Source organism: Abrus precatorius, unplaced genomic scaffold (assembly GCF_003935025.1).
Source record: "Abrus precatorius isolate BTA unplaced genomic scaffold, Abrus_2018 Scaffold5, whole genome shotgun sequence".
In the NCBI taxonomy this organism is placed as follows: Eukaryota; Viridiplantae; Streptophyta; class Magnoliopsida; order Fabales; family Fabaceae; genus Abrus; species Abrus precatorius.
In genome coordinates, this window is record NW_020874395.1 from 6,473,101 (window position 1) to 6,496,519 (window position 23,419).

Genomic DNA, 23,419 nt, shown 5'->3' on the forward strand with positions numbered 1-23,419 from the left:
ATGAAAGTGAGAGTGAATGAGATGCATGATTATGATGTGTGAGTCAAAGTAACTTGAAAAGGGTAATTACGATATATATTATAGCACATTGCAGGGTGTATTATAATATATATTTTGATCCACGAATTTATATCAATTGTAACTCACGTGTTATGACATGCTAATCGATAAAAAGAATATGGAAATGAGAAATATTGATAAAGAGAAAGAGAATAAGTATAAATAGTACAGCGATACACTAGGGGTATAGAGTCCGGAGAAGATTTAGGAAATCTTGGAGAAATGAGAATAGTGAATGCTAATTATAAAATGGGTGCACAATAATTTATTGAAAAATAAACATTCACAGGCCACACCCTCATTTCCTGACGAAGCTCCTGATTATACCTTTGCTAAAAGGGACCAGGGCAACACACGTGTATTCGTGATGTTGCGGCCAACCAGCAGCTATCTATGATATGAAGTCCTCAAGGGATCCTAGGAGCAACTATTATGAAAGTGTTATAGATGTGAAATAGTATAGAATTTGTATGATTATAATATATGTATCGTAACAGATAGATTTATGTTATTATGATATATGTATTGTAGTACATCGACGAGTGTGACTGGGACAGATGATATGATACATGTATCATGATATACAAGTCAACATAGAAATGTTTGTATAATGAATGAAGTTTTATATATATATATATATATATATATATATATATATATGTGTGTGTGTGTGTGTGTGTGTGTGTGTGTTCTGATTGATGGTTGTATTATTATATGTACTTGGATGTGATGAGTGTCAATATGAATTGAGTAAAATATTGATAATGAATTAGAATAGGGTATTAGATAATAACTTTAGTTGTTTTTATAATAATTCATAATAAAAGAGATTTAGTGGGCGAGAAATACTCATCCTTACTGATATTTTCAGGTAATAAAGTAAAAGAGATGGAGATAGTTGATCCGTTGTAGGATCATACTAGTCAAGGATTGTGAAAAAAAGAACTGCTCATATATAATTAATATATTCAATTTATAAATTTATTTATATATTTTTATTTTATTGACAATGAAATATTAATTTGATAGATTTTGTAAATTTGTCAATTATATTAATTTGTATTCTCATAGTGTACTATTTCTTCAAAATATACATATTCTTACCAATTTTTCTAATCATGTTTTTAATAATATAAGTTATTAATGTCAATTATTTATATATGAAAGAAAGATGGTACATATGTCCTTTGCCTATACTCTATATATGACTCACAACTTATGTTTTCAAAAGAGTGAGTAAAATTAGATGTCAATTACTAATTTGCTTTGATTTTAGATTGAATTGAAGAATGAAAAAAAAAAAAAAAAGGCAAACCACTTAATTATCTTGAACAAAGGACATATTAGGTGACACATTCTATGACAATAATTGACGACTCTCATTTATTATTGTGTAAATTTTTCAAATGTCCTCTTATAAGTACTAAGTACTGTCTGTATCAATTACAATCTAATTATGAGTATTTGCAAATCTTGTTATACACAAAAACCACAACATTATCCCCCTCTTATAATCTATACCCCTTCTCTTAGATAAAAAAAATAAAAAATAAAAAATAAAAAACACTTCACCCATTTTCTTTAGATCAACAATCCCTTATATATGTATTATATATTTTCCAAACCATATCACGATGATAATATTAGCATGTTTGTTCTCATATTAAGATGCATGTGAAGTCACCTTTGTTTCAATGTTACAGGATGTATATTTTACATTAGATTCATATTTATAATTTTTTTTAAAGTTTTTCTAAATACACTTTGTACCCCATATTTTATGATGATTTTTTATATATACAACCTTTTGTAGCTCAAATGAATAACATGAAAATTTTCTATAGTGAGTAATACGGCGGAAACTTCAATTCTTTCTCTGGTTCTTTATGAATTGTGTCTAATATAGATGAATTGTTGTAATTCGCTTGCTCTGACATAAGGGTAAAAACTTCAAGAGCTGTTTACAATGATGATAAATGAAAAAACATAATTTCCTGTAAAAAATGACAAGATAACAGCAAACTCCTTGACGTAAGATCCAGTGTCAAACGTCTTTGTTGGTGATGACAACAACCTCCTTATTTAAGCTTGAGGATGTCAGTGATATCCATTCCAATGTTAAACAATGCCAGTGCTGCCACTTCTTGAAGTGCATTTGAACTGTGTCTACGCAATTTAGGGTTGAAATTGTAGGATAAGGGATTGAGTTGCAAAGTCAAATAAATATTGATATATTTAAATAATTATATAAATGCTATTTTGTTGTTGTATAGTGATAATTATAAATTTAACCAACTTCATAACTTTTCTCAGCTCTCATTCCTAACTTGCTTTATCACTATAATATCTTAAATATTTTTTAAAAAAATAATAAAAAGTGTGTATAATTTTTCATAAATGAAAATTTATAATCTATGAACAATATAATAATTGTTAAATAAAATTAGTCATAAAAATTATTTAATATATAATTAATGTTTTAAACATCCATTCTGTCTTTATTTTTATCATTAATAAGACCAAGTAAACAAAATTAATATAGTGTAAATAATATTATTTTTCAAGTCTTATTTATAAAGTACTTTTAAAAAAATTGACAATCCTTATTATAAGATATTTTATATTTTTCTCTAAAGTATTATTTGTTTATTTTTTATAAATATTGACGGTAAAATCAAATATAATAATACTAAATAAGAACAAAAATATCATATTTTAATATAATATTTTTTTGTTAATTTATATAATTTAAATAAAGATGACTTATTAAAAAGATAAGAGCTCACAAGTCGTGCTATATAAAACTACCATGTAGCAAGTGGTAAGTGGTAAGAGGCAAGTGGAAAAAAGGCCAACAGTAACATTTGAGCAGTCTTGCAACGATGGAAAAAGGAGCAATAAGATTTGGAATCTTAGGGTGCGCTGAGATAGCAAGGAAGGTTTCAAGGGCCATCAACCTTGCTCCAAACGCCACACTCTACGCCGTTGGAAGCCGATCCCTGGAAAAGGCTTCGAAGTTTGCAGCTTCCAATGGATTCCCTTCCGATGCGAAGGTCTATGGCTCTTACGAAGCAGTTCTGGAAGACCCTGACGTTGACGCCGTTTACGTGCCGCTTCCGACGAGCTTGCACCTTCGTTGGGCTGTGCTTGCGGCGCAGAAGAAGAAGCACTTGCTGCTTGAGAAACCAGTGGCTCTGAACGTGGGTGAACTTGATAAGATATTGGAGGCCTGTGAATCCAGTGGTGTGCAGTACATGGACGCTACCATGTGGATGCACCATCCCAGAACACCCCAAATGCTTCAATTTCTCTCCGATCCCCACCACTTTGGTCGCCTTCAATCGGTATGTAGACACTCTCCACTCACCTTTTTAATATTATTATGTAAAAATCATTTTTGCTACTCTTCAATTTTTTTTATTTATCTTTTTTAAAAAATCAAAGTCTATATATTAGTGTAAAGTTTAAAATTGTTTGATTCAGTTTTTATTCTACATAAATATTACTAAAAATTTAATCCAAGTAATTTTTTTTATATTTTATTAGTTATATTTAAAATTTGTTGCATATAATATACACATTGTAAATAAATTTATTTGATTTATAAATTATGTGTTGTTTGATTTTGATTATTTTTAAATAAAAGTTATGCCTTCGCTCTTTATAGTAAACTATATGAATGCGTCTTGTCATGAGTCCAACTTTTCGTCAACTAATGGAGACGAATATGTTATTTAAGCATGATGTTTTTTTTTTTTTACTTGGGAGACTAGTTAATAATAACTTCTTGTTTTTATTTATCTTCATTAAAAATATATAAAAATATAATTTTTAATTACATAATCATGTATATATATATATAAACAACCAATCAACTAAACTTGGCGTCGAAATATGTGGTACAAATTTTCTACAAACTAAACTGTCTTTTAGTTTGAAAATCTTTGCACGAAATTCTATGCAAACCACATGACATCTCTCTTTTTTTTATTTCTTTCCCTTTATTTCTTCTATCATTCAAACACATCATTAATAAAATAGTATCGTATTACCTCGTGCTAATTTTGAATATATATTTCCCACAGTAAATAATAACACTTTTCTATCAATCTCTCACAGTCTCATTTTTCATTTTGTTTATGAATTTATGGGTTTAAGCTTTTAATACTGGTGAACAATGGCGTAACGTAGGATTTTTCTTTCGGATTATATTAGTATGACATTATAATATTAAAAAAAATGGAATCATGCAACTACATATTCTTCTGATTTGATTCCATAAATAATGAATAATTTATTTGTAGTTTTAATTAATTTATCATTTGACTAAGTATATTTGTCCAAATGAATAAGTTCTTCAAGTTTATTAATTTCATTAACTTATAATATATTCTTTTGCAGAAACTATTTTAATAGAGTTTAAACATATGACATTTTATTATTATTTTTATGTTCACCTTTAATATTTATATAAAATTTCATTGTATTATGTATTTAAAACATTACATTATTTTTTTAAAATAAATTAATAGGAGTTCAAAATCACATAAAATATAAAACTACTATAAGCACTTTAAGACGGTTTTTAAAAATAGGCGATTGTTCCTTTAAATTTATGTTATCTAATATGGGCAAACTTAATAAATTTTTAATTAACGATTAAAGAGCATCTTTAACAACATATTTCAGTTACCTACTGTGTTTACTTGTGTGTTATATCAACCATTCGATTATAGTACTTTATTTTTGTTTTAATATTAAATTATTTAATCTTTAGTAGAACTTCTTTATCTCCATATCAATAAAAAATTACGAAGAAAAAATATTTTTTTCATATAAATTTTATTTATACAGAAGTTAAAAAATGATTAAATAAAATTTAATTTACTTTTTTACTGAAAAAAAATATGTCAAACATAATATTAAAAAATAATAAATGTCACAACATTCATTATGTTAGAAAATAATAAATTGTTAATTTCTTGCGAAAAAAGTAACAACTCATGAAATATTATCTTTTATAATAAAATATTTACAAATGAGAGTGAAATTGAAAACTTATTATTCTAATTTCAAGATGATAAGTAATTTTAAGTAAATTAAATTATAAAAGAATTTAAATTATTACTAAATTTTAACTTTTTTGGTCTACATAGTTTGATTCATTTATATATATTAACCAGTGTAATATTTTCCATTCAGTCGGCTAGTTTTAAACTTTCATCTTTCACCTTTGAGCTATCTTTTCAACTAATTTTGCCAAACACATCCTAAGTTAAAAGCTAATATTTTAGCTTTTAACTAATTTATCAGTTATTTTTGTTGAATATAATTTAATGAAAAAAATTGTTGTTAAACAATGCCCTTGTCCACATTCTCATCACTCAAAATTTCAATTCCGTCACTGCCCGTATCTTAAATTTTTAGGAAATGCCATATACTTGTGCAAGTTCTGTGAATACCGTAAAAAGGAACGCCCGCGTATATAATTGAGTTCATTAGCCATGTGAACTAGTATTGGTAAATATTATATCAATGGCATGTTCTATTTTGTATTGTTTGAATTTTGCTTAATTATTACTGATAGTTTAGTCATTTTGATCATACGTACACAGGTACATGCTACCTTTAGTTATGGTGTTACTCCTTATTTTCTAGAGAACGACATTCGTGTAAAGCCAGATCTTGATGCACTAGGAACTCTTGGTGACACTGGGTGGTATTGTGTGAGGGCAATCTTGTGGGCTGCAAACTATGAGTTACCCAAAACAGCACGTGCCTTGAGCAAACCTGTGTATAACGAAGCTGGAGTCATTCTAGCTTGTGGGGCTTCTCTAACGTGGGAAGATGAAAAAGTAGCAACATTTTATTGTTCCTTTTTATCAGACATGGCAATGGATATAAGTGCAATGGGGACAAAAGGGTCCTTGCGAGTTCACGATTATGTTATTCCTAATCAAGAGAAGGAAGCCACATTTTCCACATGTTCGAATTCTCACTATGTTGAACTAGGTTTAGGTTGGGCTCCAAACCCAATTGTGCATGCTATACACACAGATCTCCCTCAGGAGGCACTCATGGTGAAGGAATTTGCTCAATTGGTTGGGGAAATTAAGTTCAACAACTCAAAGCCTGAGGACAAGTGGCCAACCATTAGCAGGAAAACTCAAGTGGTCATTGATGCAGTGAAGGCTTCAATTGGCAATGGCCTTGAACCTGTTCAAATTCAGGGTTAGGTAACTCTATTTGAATTGGGGTCTTATCTCTCAGTTAGTGTGCCAAATAAGAAAGTATCTTATGATAACGGAGAATCGGATATGCCTCTTGTTACATCGAGTATGCAGTGTGATTTCTCGACTTCTATCCTTAGTTTGAGTCCCAATAAGCTATTGTTAGCACTTCAAGCATATGATCAATCGCCAAAGAGTGTTTCACAATCTCTTGGTCGATGACCTTTGATTGAGCATACGCTTTTTGTGTGGATGTTCTGTGTCTGTATCTTATGTTTTCTCTTTGGCTGGTTTTATGAGTAGCTTGTTCAATAGATTTGTCCATTTTCCTATATGCATGGTAGTGGAATAGGGCACGGTTATAATTATTTTTGCTTTTAAATTTTTAAAAATATTAATTTCAAATTTTAAAGTTTATTTTAAATGATTAAAAGTGACAATTTTATTCTCAAATAACAGTTAAAATTTTATATTGGATCTTAACTTTGATCTTTAAAATTAATTTTTAAGTAATTAAAGTGATATATTTTTATTAAGAAAAAATATATTAAAAATATAATTACTATTATTTTTTAAATAAAATTTTGTTATTTTTAATAGCTTAAAATCAACTTAAAAAATTGTATTTAAAGAAACCTTTTAAATTTTAACCGAGGGTGCGTGCTTTTTCTTTACGAACTTGAAATATTTCACGCCAGAAGTAGAGTGGCAAGAAGGATTTGAAGGACACTGCAGTTCCACGGGGCCTAAAGCTACTGCATGCTAATTTAATAGAAGCTTGATGTAAATGTATTTCAGAATGGGGTTTGGGGGAGGGGCTCGGAAAACAAATATTGAAGGAGTGTTGGTCCTATTTTAAAATTCATTCTTAGGGAAATGCGAAGAAGGAAATTTAAGCAAAAGAGAATGAGAATTGCTTGGTGTCCCTTCGTGGTTCTCATGTTCATTTATATTGGCGTGAATCGAATGAGTTACTTGTTGTTGTGGGTAATTAGTTATAAAGCTATTACGACAGTTTTATTTCATTCCTTCTTTAGGAAAGTCAACAATTGGAAGCACTAAGAAGTAAGAGTTGTTTCTGTTCAAGTCATGAAAAGGGTGTTACAGGTAGATGCTCATGTTTGCAAAGTAGACATGTAGTTTTTTAACCGTGTTTGATGAGTCACATCAGTATTAGACGAAGGTGCAGCTTCCCTTTCTAAAATAAAGAAGTGTGACATATAGTTATATTGTTATTTTGCTTTTAAAGCTCTCAAAGCATTTTCTAACTAAAGGAGATCTTTACTTAGGGTACTCTACGATAAGAGAAAACTTTAGCATTAAGTGTCCTTTGTCTCATGATTTATTCTTCATTCTATAAACCATGATGTTTTCTGTCAAGGCTTAAGAGAGAAGCCTTGGAGCATTTATCATCCAAAGTCACCAAATCGCTTATCAAATTAGAGTTCTCACACTTAAATATTTCACCAATTTAGCATGATTCAGTCTCGCTTGAGCGAGACATACCTCGTTTGAGTGAGATACCTTACATACAAGACTATTAATTTTTCTTAACATGAGGCAATACAAGTCCTGGCTATTTCACATATCACACCTAATATTAGATTTTAAACCCTCACAGCTAGTTATATCAAATACAGCAACCTCTCAACACTGTAAATGCAAAACTTTTATTCAGTAACTATACAACTCACATATACATAATCCAAATCATTTCATACCGTAATTAACATACGACATCACATTCAAAATACAAAGGTATTGTAGTTAAATGATTACATCATTATCTTTAAATAAAATATGTATACATATAATACAAGCCTAACACAAGGGATAGTAAAACTCATTGCATCCTTAAGCTTAAGTGGAAATTTTTTAAGAACTATGGTTGAACATTTTTCAGTTAAATTTACAATCTCATGTTTGTTCAGTCTCTTTTTGTTACTCAAGAATTTGGCATGCATACTTTGGCATTTTAGATATCGCATCAACAAAAGCAAGGTTAATGTGTATTTTGCCCAAAATATCCAAGAACTTGTCAAACCTTGTGTCATAGGGTGGTTGGCCTTGCAGTCATTGTGGGAAAGGTATTCTAGGATCATAGGATCTTATTTGTGTAGGGGATTATTCTTTCTTCTCTTTCTCAGTCTCTGCACTTAAAGCACAACATTGCTTATGGGGATGCATGGCCATGATCCTAAATCGGCTAGGCGTGCATGTCGTAGCATGGTCATGCTTGTAGGGGAACATAGGCGTGCATATCATGAAGTATAGGAGTGCTTATGCCTTTTTTCTGCGATTCTTGTACCTTCTTCCCACTTCTTAAAGTGATAAAATTGGATTGATCCTTTTGCATTAAGTTCGTGTTGGGTTGACAATGTTCCCAATATCTTATAACTTAAAATATTAGTAGGTTCAAGTTGTGACTTGATCGCTGAAGATTATAATCTAATCTTTGATTTAATCTTGGTGAATTTTTTATCCTCCCTTTCAACGCGTTGCTCTAACTTAGATTCGAGCTCTAACATCCTCTTATCATAATAATACATATATTGTATCATTTACTCTTTAAATTTAGATTGAGATCTAACGGTCTCATTTTTTTCTGGTCTTACTTCTTAATTTTGTGCATGGAGAGGGATATAAACATTTGATTTTTGTCTTTCAAAATTATTCTCTTAAGAATTAGAAGGGTTACTTCGCCACCTTGAGTTGTAATTACTAATCGTGAAATTAGCTTTCTCTTCAATTTTAGTAATTGGACAGTTACTATTAGCATGACCCAAGGAGTCGCAATGCTCACATATAGAAGTTGAAGGTAGCTTTGTTAATTGTCTTTATACTCTCATTAAATATTTCACCTACTTAGTCAAAACTTTTAATTTAGTTTTTAGATTATTATTACTCTCTACTAGATACATTGAAGCGACCTTCTTCTTTTACTCATGTAAGGATCGATTGTGTGCCACTGATAGATGTCATCTTATCCACCAATTTATATATTTCATTAGTCTTTTCTCATGAGAGATCCTTCAGCTACTGCATCAATAGTGATTCTACTAAAGACTGATAACCTACTATAAAAAGTTTGCATCTGCCTCCACACATGAAAACTATGATGAGGGCACCTTCTTTAAAGTTTTCCAAATCATTCTTATACTTCAGACATGATATTAAAAAATTCCAAACCGAATATTATGGATTTGACCATATTTTGATAAGAATCCACTAGTGAAAGTAAAATCCCAAACAAGTGAGTTTGGCCCTGTCCTAATGGCCCAACATGAGGAGTTCTATTAGGATACCACAAACCCAACATCAGGAGTTCTATTAGGATACCACAAAAGCTTCAAACTGAATGTGCAATGAATTAGGCAATATAAGAAACAGCGGTAACCTAAACTCCATGAAACCACTACTTTGGGCTATTGCACCATGGTAATCTAAGATTTCACCATCCACCTTATACACATGCAATAGTAACCTATATGTAAAATTGTTTCCTATAAACCCAACCCAAATCACACAACTATTACCCCTTTATGAAGATGACTGCAACATGATTAAGTTTTAACGATATTTAAAATTAAAATGTTACTAAATTATGAAAATGTTATAAATTATAATTAGTAACATCTTGACAAAATGTAATATAAAATTGATGTTTACTATTTTTAGCAATACTATAATCTCTCATTTGTAACATTTTATAGTCGTAATGGAGATATTTTATAATATTTTAGCATATTATTTATAATATTTTATAAATATCATCAATTGAACTATTTTACAATATTTTAAAAATTTTGCAAGAATATGTTTGTTCTAAACATTTTCAAAATGGTAATAAAAATATGTCATAACATATTAACTTCTTTTTTATAATTAAAAAAAACATTATCATTTGCAGCATCTTTAAAAACTTAAATTTTGTAAGGTACAATTCATACTTATAAAATACATTTAATTTTTTTCAAGAAAATTAATTATACAGTGATAGAACAAATAAATCCGTTATATTTTTCTAAAATGTCATATTATTTGTTTTGCTTATTATATACATGCATCACTAATGGAAAAAATATTTTTAAAATCGGTTATTTTTTATTTTTAAAATCGGTTGTTTAATCGATTTTGAAACAACCAATTTTAAATAGTAAATTTTTTAAAATTAGTTAACAATCAATTTTGAAACTGAATTTTTAAAATCGGATATGACGCAACCGATTTTAAAGAATCAAATTAATACTTTTAAAATATTCTAAAATTAAACTTTATTAACAAGATCAAATAAAATAAAAAGTCACTCTGTCAAATTAGACTATACATGTGATTGTTTAATAAATTCCTTCCATAAACAATATACGTCTAAACACAACAGCAGTGCGAAAAAAATCAAGAAGTTCATTGTTAGTTCATAAATACATCGAAAAATATAATACTATTCTAACTTCTAAGTTTTGATTATACATTTAAAAAAATAATTAAATGCCTTGAAAAATAAAGGTTCTCTATGAGAATTAGTAAATCATATGTGATTTGAATAAAAGAATAGAACAAGGAAAAAAAATTAACGTTGAGCGTTTTGCAAAATTGGCTCCAATATTATTCCAATTTATCTCACCCCATAAGTCATAATAATAATAAAAATATATACAAACTATATTATTTTTAAACAAGTAACATGTATCTAAATATTCTAATAAAATAAAACATAGATCAAAATTAATAAGTAAAAATAATCGCATGTAAAAATAATAGAAATAACAAGCATATATCAATTAGTAAGCAAAATTAGCTTCAGCTATAATATCATTTAAATTTCTCTTACCATAAACCATGATAAAAAGACAAAGCTAAAAATATAATATATTCTTCTTAAATCTTAGTATATATTCTCCTTAAATAAAGTTTAAGTTCAAACTTCTAAGAATGAAGAAAAGAAATCACCGAGAATTAACCTTACCATATTATGAACTGAAATATTTGACAATATTTAAAAACTGCTACTGAAATATATGTTTTTTAAATGATATGTTTATTGGTACTCTTAAATATTTATTATTATTATATTCAAATAATTATTATTTAAATTTTTTTATTAATCTCAACTCTAAGTTTAAGTATTTATAAATAAAAAAAATTTATAAAAATATACAGTTATTATATTAAAGTTATAAAAATACAATAAATATTTTTTTAATAAAATTTTATTGTTATTAATTATTTATTTTTAATTTTAGGACTGAAATTATTTTTTTATTTTTTATAAATGTTAATAATAAAATTATTTTACCTAATTATTTTGAAATAAAAGCGACAATAAACACATAAAAATAATATATATATTTATATTTTCAAATATTAAAACTCACGCTAGCTGGCTACCCACCCCATAAATATGGAGAGGCATGGGAGTCTGGGAGCAATAGCAGAGCCTCATAAAGGGCTGACAAGTGAAATAACTAGTGGAAGTGGCAATTTGTGGCACTGAGATGCTTATGTTCTGGTGGCTCCTATTTCTTTTGCTTCATCAACTTTGTGGCCGTGTAATGTTTTGTGGGAGAGGTTCACTACTTAATGCATCAATTCCACCATAACAACCCCCTTCACACGCGCCATTTGCTTATTGGCCACCATCACCACAATAATTTCTCCACGTGATCTTGGTGTATCCAAAATCTAAAAGGTTGTGGAAAAAGAAAGGTTATCATAACTGCATGGTCACCGACTCATAATGTGCTGCTGTTGCCAATTTGATAATGAATGATATCTTCATCCATGCTAAATTTACCTTATTCTCATCAGTTATTGGAATGGTTCTCTTTATTTTTTTTATAAATTTTGTTATTTGTTAAACAAAAATATTAAATATAAGAAATCAATAAATATAATTTTTTATTAAAAGTTGTAACATTTAATATTATCAAGATATTGAATTTAGTAATTTTATGTGATTTTTAATTAAAATAAGCTTACTGTGTATTAGTATTTACTGTGTTATTAAATAATTGTTTAAAACACTAATTTATTTAATACTTGTTTTATAAAATAATTATTATTATTAAAAAAAACTCATTTGGTAACATTTAACGTTATGCATTTGGTAAAGGATAATTATGTTAGATCAATGAATCACATTGAATTTAATTATGTTAAATTCGATCTAATTGCAATGACTTTCGAATTTGCATATGTTGTTGAACTTGATCAAACCTGATTTTTTTTTAAATATTTTTTTTCTTATTCTTCATATTCTTTTAATGATTCAACCTAGAGCTCTATTTTTCTCTATTTTAACTGATAAGATCGATTTCGTTTTTATAAACCAGACTCAGCCTAACTTGTAAGTAATTTTAATTTGAAATTAAAATTTGAACCAATGAACAGAAATTTATTAACCCCTAAGGGGGCCATCATCAAACTAAATGCAAGATGACAATAGTCAATACTATAAAATCAAAATTATATATATAATATGGCTTTTAAAAAAGAATTGTTGTGGGTCTTTCAATGAGTGAAAAGAATGCCTTAAATGCATTATTATTAATTGGTCAAATCAAGTGCATTATTTGAACCACTCTTTAGGCATAAGATGAGTCATAAAAGCTGATATTCCCACAAGTAAATATCTCCACTTATTTAGTAAAGGGATCTTTCCAGTGTAAAAAGCAAGCCCCGAAACTAGGCTTTAACATATATATATACGAACTTTGGCCAAGTCAAAAAGATTAATTGTGTGAAAGAAAGATGAAGAAAAAAGAGGTAAAGCAAAAAGCACACACGATAAAAAAAAATTAAAAAAAAAGCGTTGTGAGAACTGCACTTCAAAGCATTACCAATAAGTCCTCAGCAAATTGACAGAAAAAGAAAAAGCGTAAATGACTAGACCAATGTAAAAGAGAATTCCTAACTGCTAAAATCTGCAGACATGTGTTGCAATAAATGAAATCACTAGTTCAAATTATGTGATACATATAATGTACTCCACCCTAAAAGTTTACAACAAAATTAAAATATTATTCAATAACTTGTATGCAACATGTGAAAAATGTGATGTAAATTCGTGCAAGAATTACTACCCTTTTAACTTATATTTTTTTACCCCTCTTGATAATTTTATCAAAAGAAATATACAAGTATTTTCAACCTTTTTATGTCCAGCCAATTTTTTTTCTTGCGATCGCATTTTCTCAAATTGGAAAATTGAATCAAAACAGTAAGCAAATCTTCAGTGTCGTCTAAACCCATGCTCGCCTTCTAAAACTTACTAGTCTATACAAGATAATTGAGTGATTAAATATAAAGACTTTATATATTTAAATAATTAAAAATCACGTTAAATTTGAATTTTAATGTAATTGTCGTAAAAGTCGATAACTTCAATCATATAATACATTATAAAAAATCTTTACTTCATTTCTTATGGTTTAAAATTAATTTCAGTACCACTTGTAATGATATTTAATTGAATTGATTACCATTACAGAGAACTTAAGAATTTCTTCAAGATATGGAGCTACGTACAAAAACAATTTCTAAACTTGCAATTAGTGATGTAGTGATCACTGTATTATTGTTGCTCTTGCATTTCCATGAATGATCAATTTCAGAGAGCAAAACTCAAAAATAGATTTAAGTACACCATCAAAATGAAATTACACAATGGACTAGACAAAAGTAACAATGCTACCTGCAAAACAAATTTTCTGCATGTGAACCAAGAAATATATGCACAAGATTATCAACGGTAAACTTGAAGCTAGAAACGCATTAATCATTATATGCTCTCTTGGAATGCATGAGCACGAGAAATAGCTGCAGGGTTAGCCTGCAAGATTTGAGACACACCCATCACACGGTCTTTGCCTTCTTTAGGCTTTTCCTTTTTGGAAATAGCATCTTCTGATAGAGATTGATGGTTATCAGGTTTGATTCCTAAGGTAGCCCATATAGGACTTTTTGAGGCCTCAATTGGATCATCAATTCTAAGGGTCTTTGGAACCAAAACATACATGTCTGATTTCTCTTCATCTGTGAAAAACTTGTCTCGTGTGTGTTTGCCAAGCGTTGGGGAGCCATTTCCTGAGCAGAAGCTGTTACTAGTAGAGGAAGAAGGTGAAAGGCAACCATTGAAACCTATTGAAACTGTTCCTGTTCCAGAAGCACCCCACATAGGTGGTCCACTCCAGCATGATCCAGGAACAAATGGCAAAGGAAAGCTCGGTGGGCAAATGGTTGGGACGGCCACCATCGGCGTGGGACACCACTGCATTGAAGCGTGGTCAGCGCTATAAGGGTTACACATGTGAAGTGAGGATGGCTGAACTGCTGCTGCAGAAGCAACATTGTTCCAACCTGGATTCCAAGGGAATATCCAAGGAGGAACAGGGTAACACTGCAAAGGTTTTGATGCATTATGTTCTGGAAGTTCATTTCTTGGATTACAAGCATTTGTCACAGATGATCCACATAAGGATACTTCGTCCTCCCCATTTTCTGCAATGTTGTTAGAGTTTGCGTCAACACTTCTTTTCTGGTCTTTAAGATTAAGCATTGACTCCATAGATTCGCAGAGAGGTGTATCTGGACCAAATTTCAATACAGTACCATTATCTGTTGAAGACCTGAAAACAGCAGCAGATTCAAGAGTTGAGACAAGTTGGTGACTAGATGAGTCTTTGGTTTCTAACCTTGTAGACGGAATTCCATCAGAAGCTACAATAATGTGCCGGTATTGAGAAGCTAGGTGCTTGTTCTTCCGTCTCCCGGCACCCACGGGAACATTTCTCATTGTTCCACCCGCGGTCCAATACCTTTGGCAGTTCTTGCAGAAATGCCGAGGTTGATTAACATTGTAGTTATTGAAATAACAGAATTTAGTGTCCAGACTGTTGCATCGTGGACAGTGAAGAATCTTGTCTGGTTTCTTAAAGATTTTATCTTGATCTGTACTGCTATTGTCCATGTTATCTTCCACAGGCTTGGTATTTACTTTTGACTCATTTTCCTTTCCATTATGTAGGGACTCTTGTCTGCTATCCCTTAAATCAGAAGAATGCTCTGGTTGCTGAGAGTTTTCAGTACACGGCATTTCAACTTCTGTTTTCTTTAAGCCACTGCAAGCATTCTAAAATTAAAACCATAAATCACTATTAAGTCAAGCAGAACTTGTAACAAACTTGAGAATAGAAAAGAAACAAAATGAAGGAACACAATCATCATGATATATTCATTTTCCATCAAAAACTATAAAATGCCAGTCCACACAGTATGTAAGCACTACAATATTAATCTCCATTAAGAATGCGAATTTTCTTAGGTCATGACATGACTATTAGTTCTTTATATAACCATGTCTTGTCATTTATATTACTAATCGGTCTCAATTCCAGTTGATTACCCCTATCAAACCATATCCAATTCAAGATAAATGAATGTATCTGTAATTGATCAAGCAGTGAACTGAGTGTATATTAGAAATTTTGAATTGATAAACAGTATGACATTTTGAAGGCATGAATTGTATAAATGCCCTGAAAAACCACCAGAAATAGCACCTAGAATTTTTTGGATTTGAGTGATAGTGAAGTGGTTTTTTTGCAGTAAATTATAACCGTCAATCAATTTAGTCCTTAAAATTACTTTTTTGTTGTCATTTTACATCAAAAAAGACTAAAATGAACGTCGTTTAGTGAAATCAAGGATTAAAGTGAGAATTTTGTGAAATCAGAAATTAAAATGATTCGATGCTTGTAAATTGAAGGTATAAAATGGATATTTACTTGTTTTTCTTGTCTCAAAGAATTGTGAAGACAAAGAACTGTGCAAAACAGGAGGATCAGGAGGAGGGCTACTTAGAAACTGCAAGAGAAAGGAGAGGAAAAATATATAATCGAAAAAGAGAAACCAAATTCTTTTGATGCAAACTTGCTGAAGTGCTGATAAGGGAAACCAAAAAAAAAAAAAAAAAAAAATGAAAAAAAAAATGAAAGATTCTAGTACTATGAAAGTTTATCAACATTTTTGGTCTTAAAATGGAAAGCAATTGATTGGTTTATAATCAATTAAAGATGAAACAAATTAATGTTATATTTCTTTCAGCAATATAGCCAGCTTTCACAAAAGCAGAAAAGTACCACAGAAAATTAACAGAACCTATTTGATATCAGAAACAAAACAATACACTGATAATTTTGCTTTAAAAAGCTAACTACTCATAGATGACAACTTCACCAACCTTAGTCTTAATTTACCAAATTCATATATATATATATATATATATATATATATAGTCAAATACAAATTTAAAACAAGATGAATCTGAGCGTGTATCAAATACATATTCTTAAAATTTTGCTAAAAAATAAATTCCCAGGAATAAATACTCCTTATGCTTCAAAATGTTCTGAAGCCGGAACAAATAATTGTAGTAACCAGCTATATATAGCATAGTAAAAGGAATGATTTTTTGGTAACAACAAAAATCCATGGAACAAAGACTATGTTAGTCCAATAATAACGGTTAGTGGGTATGAGTTAAGGAGCATGTACCATGGTTGCAAAGTTGGCCTGAATCTGACACCCCATCTGAGAACTCGCCGGAATCTGAGATTCCGGTAACGAAATCTTCCTGCCAAAGAGCCTAATACCCGGATCCTTATCAGACATGTCCCCTTCACTACTCATTTATGTTAGTGTTGTTGTTGCAGAATACTATGAGGCTTCTCAGCAGCTCCAAGACACATAGATATAGATAGAATAGAGAAAGAATGAGATATAGAAAGAGAGAGAAAAAGAAAGAGAGTAAAAAGGAGAGGCTTTTGTTTCCACAGAACTTTTGAAAGGTGAAACTTTGCACTTAAAAACCCACAAAACCCTCTGAATGAAAAAGTCACCCTGCAAAAAGCACAAAGAACATGAGGCATCAGAGACACAATACCATCCTTTTAAGCTTTCTTTTTTATTCTTTATTTTTTCCTTATAGGTTTTTCTAAATATGTAAAATTATCGATTTTGTCTTTTATTTTAATTTTAATTTAAAATTGATCATTTTCTTTTACTTATATTCGTTCTGTATCTTTTAATTTTAATCTAAGGTTGTGCTGTCTGATTGATCCATCTCGACTCATAACAAAATTATGTTGTGTAGTTTATAAAAAAACATTTGATCAAAAATAAAAATAAAAAGGTTTTAAATTAAATTAAAATTTTAAAATATTAGTGAACAAAATTATCAATCTTCCTTAAAAATATTAACAATATTTTTTTGTTAGTTAACAACATCCTTAAAAATATTAACAATATTTTTTTGTTAGTTAACAATATAATTAAATAAATTATAATATTAGTTGATTCTTTTAAAATTTATAAATTGATGTAAGTCTGATATTCAATTTAATAAGTTCAATCTATAATTCTAAATTTTTATTTAATTATAATCAATATTTAATTATTAAAAGATATTAAATAATACTATATCTTTTTATAATACTTTTCATTAATTTTGTTAAAATTTTATACTATAAAAATGATATAATTAATTTGATAAAATAGGAGAATTAATAAAATAAAATAAAATTATTTGTTTTAAAAGGAGTTAAAAAAATCTCTTATTTTACTTTTCTTTTTTAAGCATTTCAATTTTGTACGTCTTTAAGAAAAACAAATAAATGGCCTTTATTCATAGGAAAAAGTGCTGTCCTTTTTTCTTTTTCTAATGTTTTGGCAAAACGTCCAGACGAAATTAAAACATTGGACCGTACATAATAGATTATAAAATTCTCCTTCCTTATCACTTTCCTCTTTTAGATTTTCTTAATATCATTAAACATTTAAATGTCTCATCTTCCGTTCTCTTCACACTAACATAGAAAAGTCAATAACCACTAGTTTTAATAAATATTATTTAAATTAATTATTAAATTAAAAAGAAATAATAATAAAAATATATTATTGACACATTTTTAAAATCGATAATTCTTAAAATGTTAAGATAAAAGTATATTTAAAAGAATATAAATGAAGGAAAAGGCTTAATGTTAATTTCTGATGATTATACTTATGATATGACTGATAATAAAAGAAATAGTGGAAAAAGCTAGGGTGGTGACAGGTGGCAGATGAGTCAGCAAAGTAGTGAATGAGAGCCAAGAGATGTAGTGGCTAAGGATGGGGATGACGTGAGAGAGAGAAAAGGGACCCACACTGAAAAAAAAGGGCAAAAAGTGATGCCGACTTCGACGAGCGTTGAGGGTACTCGCTTTTTACGCCGCCTTCAATGCCTTTGCCAAATTGATGCTCATTGCTCTCAACCCATTGGGTCCTACTAACACTCCTAAAATTGCAAACGAAGCATGCCTTCTGAATTCAGAAGGGTAGCCAAATGGGTCATTGTTCCGAACTTTTCACGAACATTTTCCCTAATGGCAGAAAATTTCATTGTGGGTGGGTCGGTCATTCGGCAAGTGGTGTTTGTTAGTGTTGGGTGCTGATCATGCTGTTGCTGTTTATTGTTTCTTGGTGCTGCTTCGTTCTCACTAGGCAAGTGTCTTTGCTACGTGCCTTAAGGTCCCTATTTCTGTCGCAACTTGCACATTAAGGTTCCATGATTCTGTCACGTTATTCTTCACGAACAAAGACTTTATGTGTAACTTGTCGATTCTTCTCTACATTTTGGGGAAGGGGGAATGTATAATTATATTTAGCTTCTTCTCCTTTTTAGAATAAACTTCTATTTTAGTCTCTCAGTTTATAATATATATAAGCATTTACCTCAATTTTTAATATAAAATAATAATAAATAATGAAAAATAATCAGTTTTACAAAGTTCATAACTAAAATATAATAAATACTTATAATTTTAGAAATCAAATTAAAATATTGTTTTATACAAATTTTTTAATCTGTATAACTTTGCACAGAATAAACACTAATAAATACACCACTTAATTAATATGTATTAATTATTTTATTATAATTTTTAAAAAAAATTATTTTTCCCCTTCTCTTATTAATTAAATGGTATATTTATTAAAATTTATCCTGTACAAAGTTGCACAAATTAAAAAAAATTATTTTTAGATATCACTTATGTACCCTCAACAAAATTTTATCATAAAATATTCACCAGTAGAAAGCTTATATTCGGATAAAAATTTCTATTCGTCGGTATTGAATTCATTATGGATTAGTTAAAACTGGGTGGTGTCTTCTCTTTGAAAGCAAAAGGTCTCTCTTTTTTATTTTGTTTTTTTGCTTCCAAAGAGCTTATCCACCATTCAATGCATTTGCTTCTTTTGTAATAGTGTTAGTTCCATGTATAATTATGTCCAAAGGTTGATGTATTTATTCTTAGAGGAAGATTCCATAAGCAGCATATAAGAACCTTTCACCTTTTAGCTAATAAGTTTTTAATGGTAAACACTGTACAGAAATATCCTTTAATGCCGACGGACAAAAAGTACCCTTTGGAACCTTTTGTTGGGCCCAATCCAACCAATGGCTAGAGAGATAAGATCAATGTGTTATTATCTCCCAACCAATAACATAGGATTAGCTTGTTTTCATTATCACCTTTAAGAGATTAGAATCTTCTACAGTTTTCAAAAACAAATTGTGTTATTGAATCATATTTATGTCATTTATACAATAAAACATTTTTAATGGTTAAGATTTCCTTCAATTTCTTCTTAAAAGAATTTTCATAAAATGATCATAATGTCTTTCTAAAATATAAGTGCGAAAGTTTTGTGATAAAACAACTGGGTCAGTAACAATAAAATAACAGTAGTAACGTAATAAGCGAGCTGTGTATGAGCTTTATCATCCATCAAAATAAAACTGCACCTTTATGAAATAAGTTCTAAGCTTTTCCCATAAATTTGTAAAATTCATAAACAGCTGTTAAAATTGTTTAACTGCATAATTTAGTTGCCAAATTACTGTATACATGCGGAATGCTAATTGTAGTGTAAAATATGCCTAAGCATGTAGTGTTCATTAAAATTAATCCTTTTATCAATGTTGTAAAAATTGTTTAGCAAGATGATTAAATAAGCGCTTTCTATGAAACATGAAAATCACATATGGAACATGCCTGTGTACATAGAAAAGTAAAAGAAAATGAGCAAATAGTTAAAAATAATAATAATTAGGAGATTATGAGAAATTAATCTTCATATTAAGCATGATTTGTGAGCAGGTTACGGGTCATTGTGGTAGGGTTGCAAATCAAAATACAAAGTCTTCCAATAACGAGGTATGCATCATTTACCAGCTAAAAGAAATATTCAACAACTTGTGATAGCAACACAATCTTATCATAATGCAAGCCTATGTAAAACTAACTTCCTTTTGTTGACCTGTTGCACTTGATTAGTGGCTGTTCTCTTAATGCTAACCAGATAATGTACCGAGAAAATTTTACCTTTTCCTATGCTCTTATCTTACAATCCTACTGCTAAATGTCTTCAATTAATAGAAGTTGATGGCAAGTAATACCTACAAAAACACTTAAAATATATATAATTAGGTGAGCACGAGTATACCTACAAAGACATTACATTATTCGAATCCAATTAGACCCAAAATTTTCCAAATATCAATATGATTTGACATAATAATCCTTAACATATTAGTTCCTCTTAAATCAAGTCAACCATCTCTCAACTAATGATCAACGCTAAAATATATACGTGGAGTTGAATGCTTATTGATACTAGGAAAACACTATTTGCAGCATGTTTAGCTACATCATTAGGTAGACCCAAGGATGCAAGGGACGACACTAGTTCAAAGTAATTAGTTTAAGATGCTATTGCAAAATGCTACTTGAATATTTTTTATTATTTGCAAAATGCTTTGGATTACTTTTGTAAGCAATATATTTTGAAAATGAATGTGCTCGCATGCCACTTTTTGTTTTTTCTGAAAATGATATTTATACTTTGGACAAAAATTCTATTTGCAACATACACATTACAACAACACAGTAGTTAACTAACCATGATTATCATTAACCGATTAATCACTTCTAATTTGAACCTTAATTTCTTCATTCTTTTTTTTTCATTTTTTATTCACTTTCCTTTTATTTCTATGTCTACATCCACCTAGGCATGTTTCATGAGACATTTAATGGTCTAGTGTGTGGGATTATGCCAACGTAATTATTTCATTGAACAATCTTAACGATGATAACTGAAAACACTAATTTGTAATGAAACCATACATGTTCGAGAATTAAATTGTATATACATGCATTCCACATTCACTTAAACATTTTTTATATGACGTTTGACATTTTACGCATACAATTAATGTGCCAACTTATCCATTTCAACAGTTATATATAACCAGAAAGACTAATTTATAATAAACTTTGCATATTTAGGCAACTAAATTGTATGCACATAATCTTTTAAATAGCAATTCAATATAAATTTTATTTTTAAAGACCAAATTATAAATTTATTTAATGAAAGTATGTTTTTCTTCATTTCGATAAAGATACTTTGAAATTATTTTTTTTTTCATAAATTAAGAACAAGTGAATGTCAAGTTTAATTTATTGTAAAGAAGACTATTTGTCAACAGTTCATTAAAAGAAGATCTTTTAAATATTATTTCCTTTCTATAACTTCATAAAGGAAAAGTATAAGCATCCGAAAAATGAATAGTATTTAAAAAGATTATTTTTTTTACATAATATATTTTTCTCCTATTTTTATTTTTTCTTTTATTCTTTTTCTTTTTCTATCACCTTTCTATCTATTTATGTGGAAGATTTGACATTGATTCAAAATTATTTGATATTATTTTCATATATATTAAAATTAATGTAATATATACTTTTAAAATATATGAAAATAAGAATTATTTAATAATACTTTTATATATGTTCAATTGTGATTAAATTTGACACAAATAATTTAAGTAATATATAATTATAATTCAATGATTATATTAATGAAAATTATTTTTTATATTAAGTTATTTATAATGCAAGAGTGAATGTAACTCAAACCAGTATAATTTCAAGTATATATGAGTCTAATTCTAATATTTACATAATATAGTATTCTAGATTATAAAAATAATGATAATTAATTACAAAGATATCGATAATAATTAAAACTTAATAATTAAAAAATATTATCAACATTTTCTCTCAATCTATTGAATGAATATGTATCTTTCTTGTATTACATAAAATATCTTGAAATTACTCACTTGCGACGAGACATAAGTGGTAGTTATAAGACCTTGTCTAGCTAGTTTCTCTTTAATGAAATGTCGTTCAATCTCTATATATTTTGTCTTATCATGATGGACAAGATTATGAGTTATGTTGATGGTAGTTTCACAAAACTTATGAATTTTAGTTCAAGGTCATTAAAAATTATCTTCATCCATACAAATTCACACTCTCCTTAAGTCATAGCCCGAAGTTAAGCTTCAACACTTGATTTGGCCATAACACTTTGTTTCTTACTCCTCCATACTACTAGATTTTCTCCTAGAAACATATAATATCCTGAAGTAGATCTTCTATATATAATAGAACCTGCACAGTCAACGTTTGTATATGTCTCCAATAAGAGAAACTCTCCCATTTTAAAGAGAATGTCTCGTTCAGAACTTCCTTTCAGATACTAGAGAATCTTGTTTACTTCCTATAATTATCTTTCACAAAAATCATGTATGATTAGTTGATAATACTAACAACATATGCAATGTTAGGTCTAATATGAGATAGATACAATGATTTTTCAGCTAGTCTTTGGTACTGTGCTTTATCTATAGTAAGACTTTCTTAGTCTCCTCCTATTCAACGGTTTTTCTATTTGGGTCCTCCAATAACTTTGCATGCCATTTTCTTAGTCTCCTTGAGAAGATTTAGAACATATTTTCTCTAAAAGATAAAAATTTCCTATTTTGAGTAGGCCATTTTAATTCTTAGGAAGTACTTTAGTTTTCTTAGATCATTCATCTCAAACTATGCAGCTAGTTTCTCCTTCAAGTTCTATTTTTCAATCTCAAGCAATGATTATATTATCCACATAAACTAGTAAAAGTGTTAGTTTATCATCTTATGAGTATTTTTTGAAAAGAGTATGTTCTTTTT

The 23,419-nt window shown here is 29.1% G+C and overlaps 2 protein-coding genes across 2 annotated transcripts; one reads left to right on the forward strand and one right to left on the reverse strand.

The window, feature by feature from the left end:
* The first annotated feature begins 2,857 nt into the window (after positions 1 to 2,857).
* On the forward strand, positions 2,858 to 6,619 carry LOC113867515 (uncharacterized oxidoreductase At4g09670-like). The gene is made up of 2 exons (XM_027502894.1): positions 2,858 to 3,404; positions 5,676 to 6,619. Exons 1-2 carry the CDS (start codon positions 2,943 to 2,945, stop codon positions 6,294 to 6,296), a joined length of 1,083 nt encoding a protein of 360 aa, XP_027358695.1. The 5' UTR covers positions 2,858 to 2,942; the 3' UTR covers positions 6,297 to 6,619.
* A 7,451-nt stretch (positions 6,620 to 14,070) lies between these two features.
* On the reverse strand, positions 14,071 to 17,084 carry LOC113867725 (cyclic dof factor 2-like). Its single transcript, XM_027503168.1, has 2 exons — positions 16,845 to 17,084; positions 14,071 to 15,420 (listed from the first exon to the last, which is right to left on the reverse strand). Exons 1-2 carry the CDS (start codon positions 16,977 to 16,979, stop codon positions 14,071 to 14,073), a joined length of 1,485 nt encoding a protein of 494 aa, XP_027358969.1. The 5' UTR covers positions 16,980 to 17,084.
* Positions 17,085 to 23,419: the final 6,335 nt, after the last annotated feature.

Excerpts from the sequence above, each read along its gene's own strand:
- LOC113867515 (XM_027502894.1), top strand. The coding sequence starts at position 2,943 with ATGGAAAAAGGAGCAATAAGATTTGGAATCTTAGGGTGCGCTGAGATA. Across the intron at positions 3,405-5,675 it reads ACTTTGGTCGCCTTCAATCG|GTACATGCTACCTTTAGTTA; the intron begins GTATGTAGACAC and ends ATACGTACACAG.
- LOC113867725 (XM_027503168.1), bottom strand. The coding sequence starts at position 16,979 with ATGAGTAGTGAAGGGGACATGTCTGATAAGGATCCGGGTATTAGGCTC. Across the intron at positions 15,421-16,844 it reads AGGCCAACTTTGCAACCATG|AATGCTTGCAGTGGCTTAAA; the intron begins GTACATGCTCCT and ends TTTTAATTTTAG.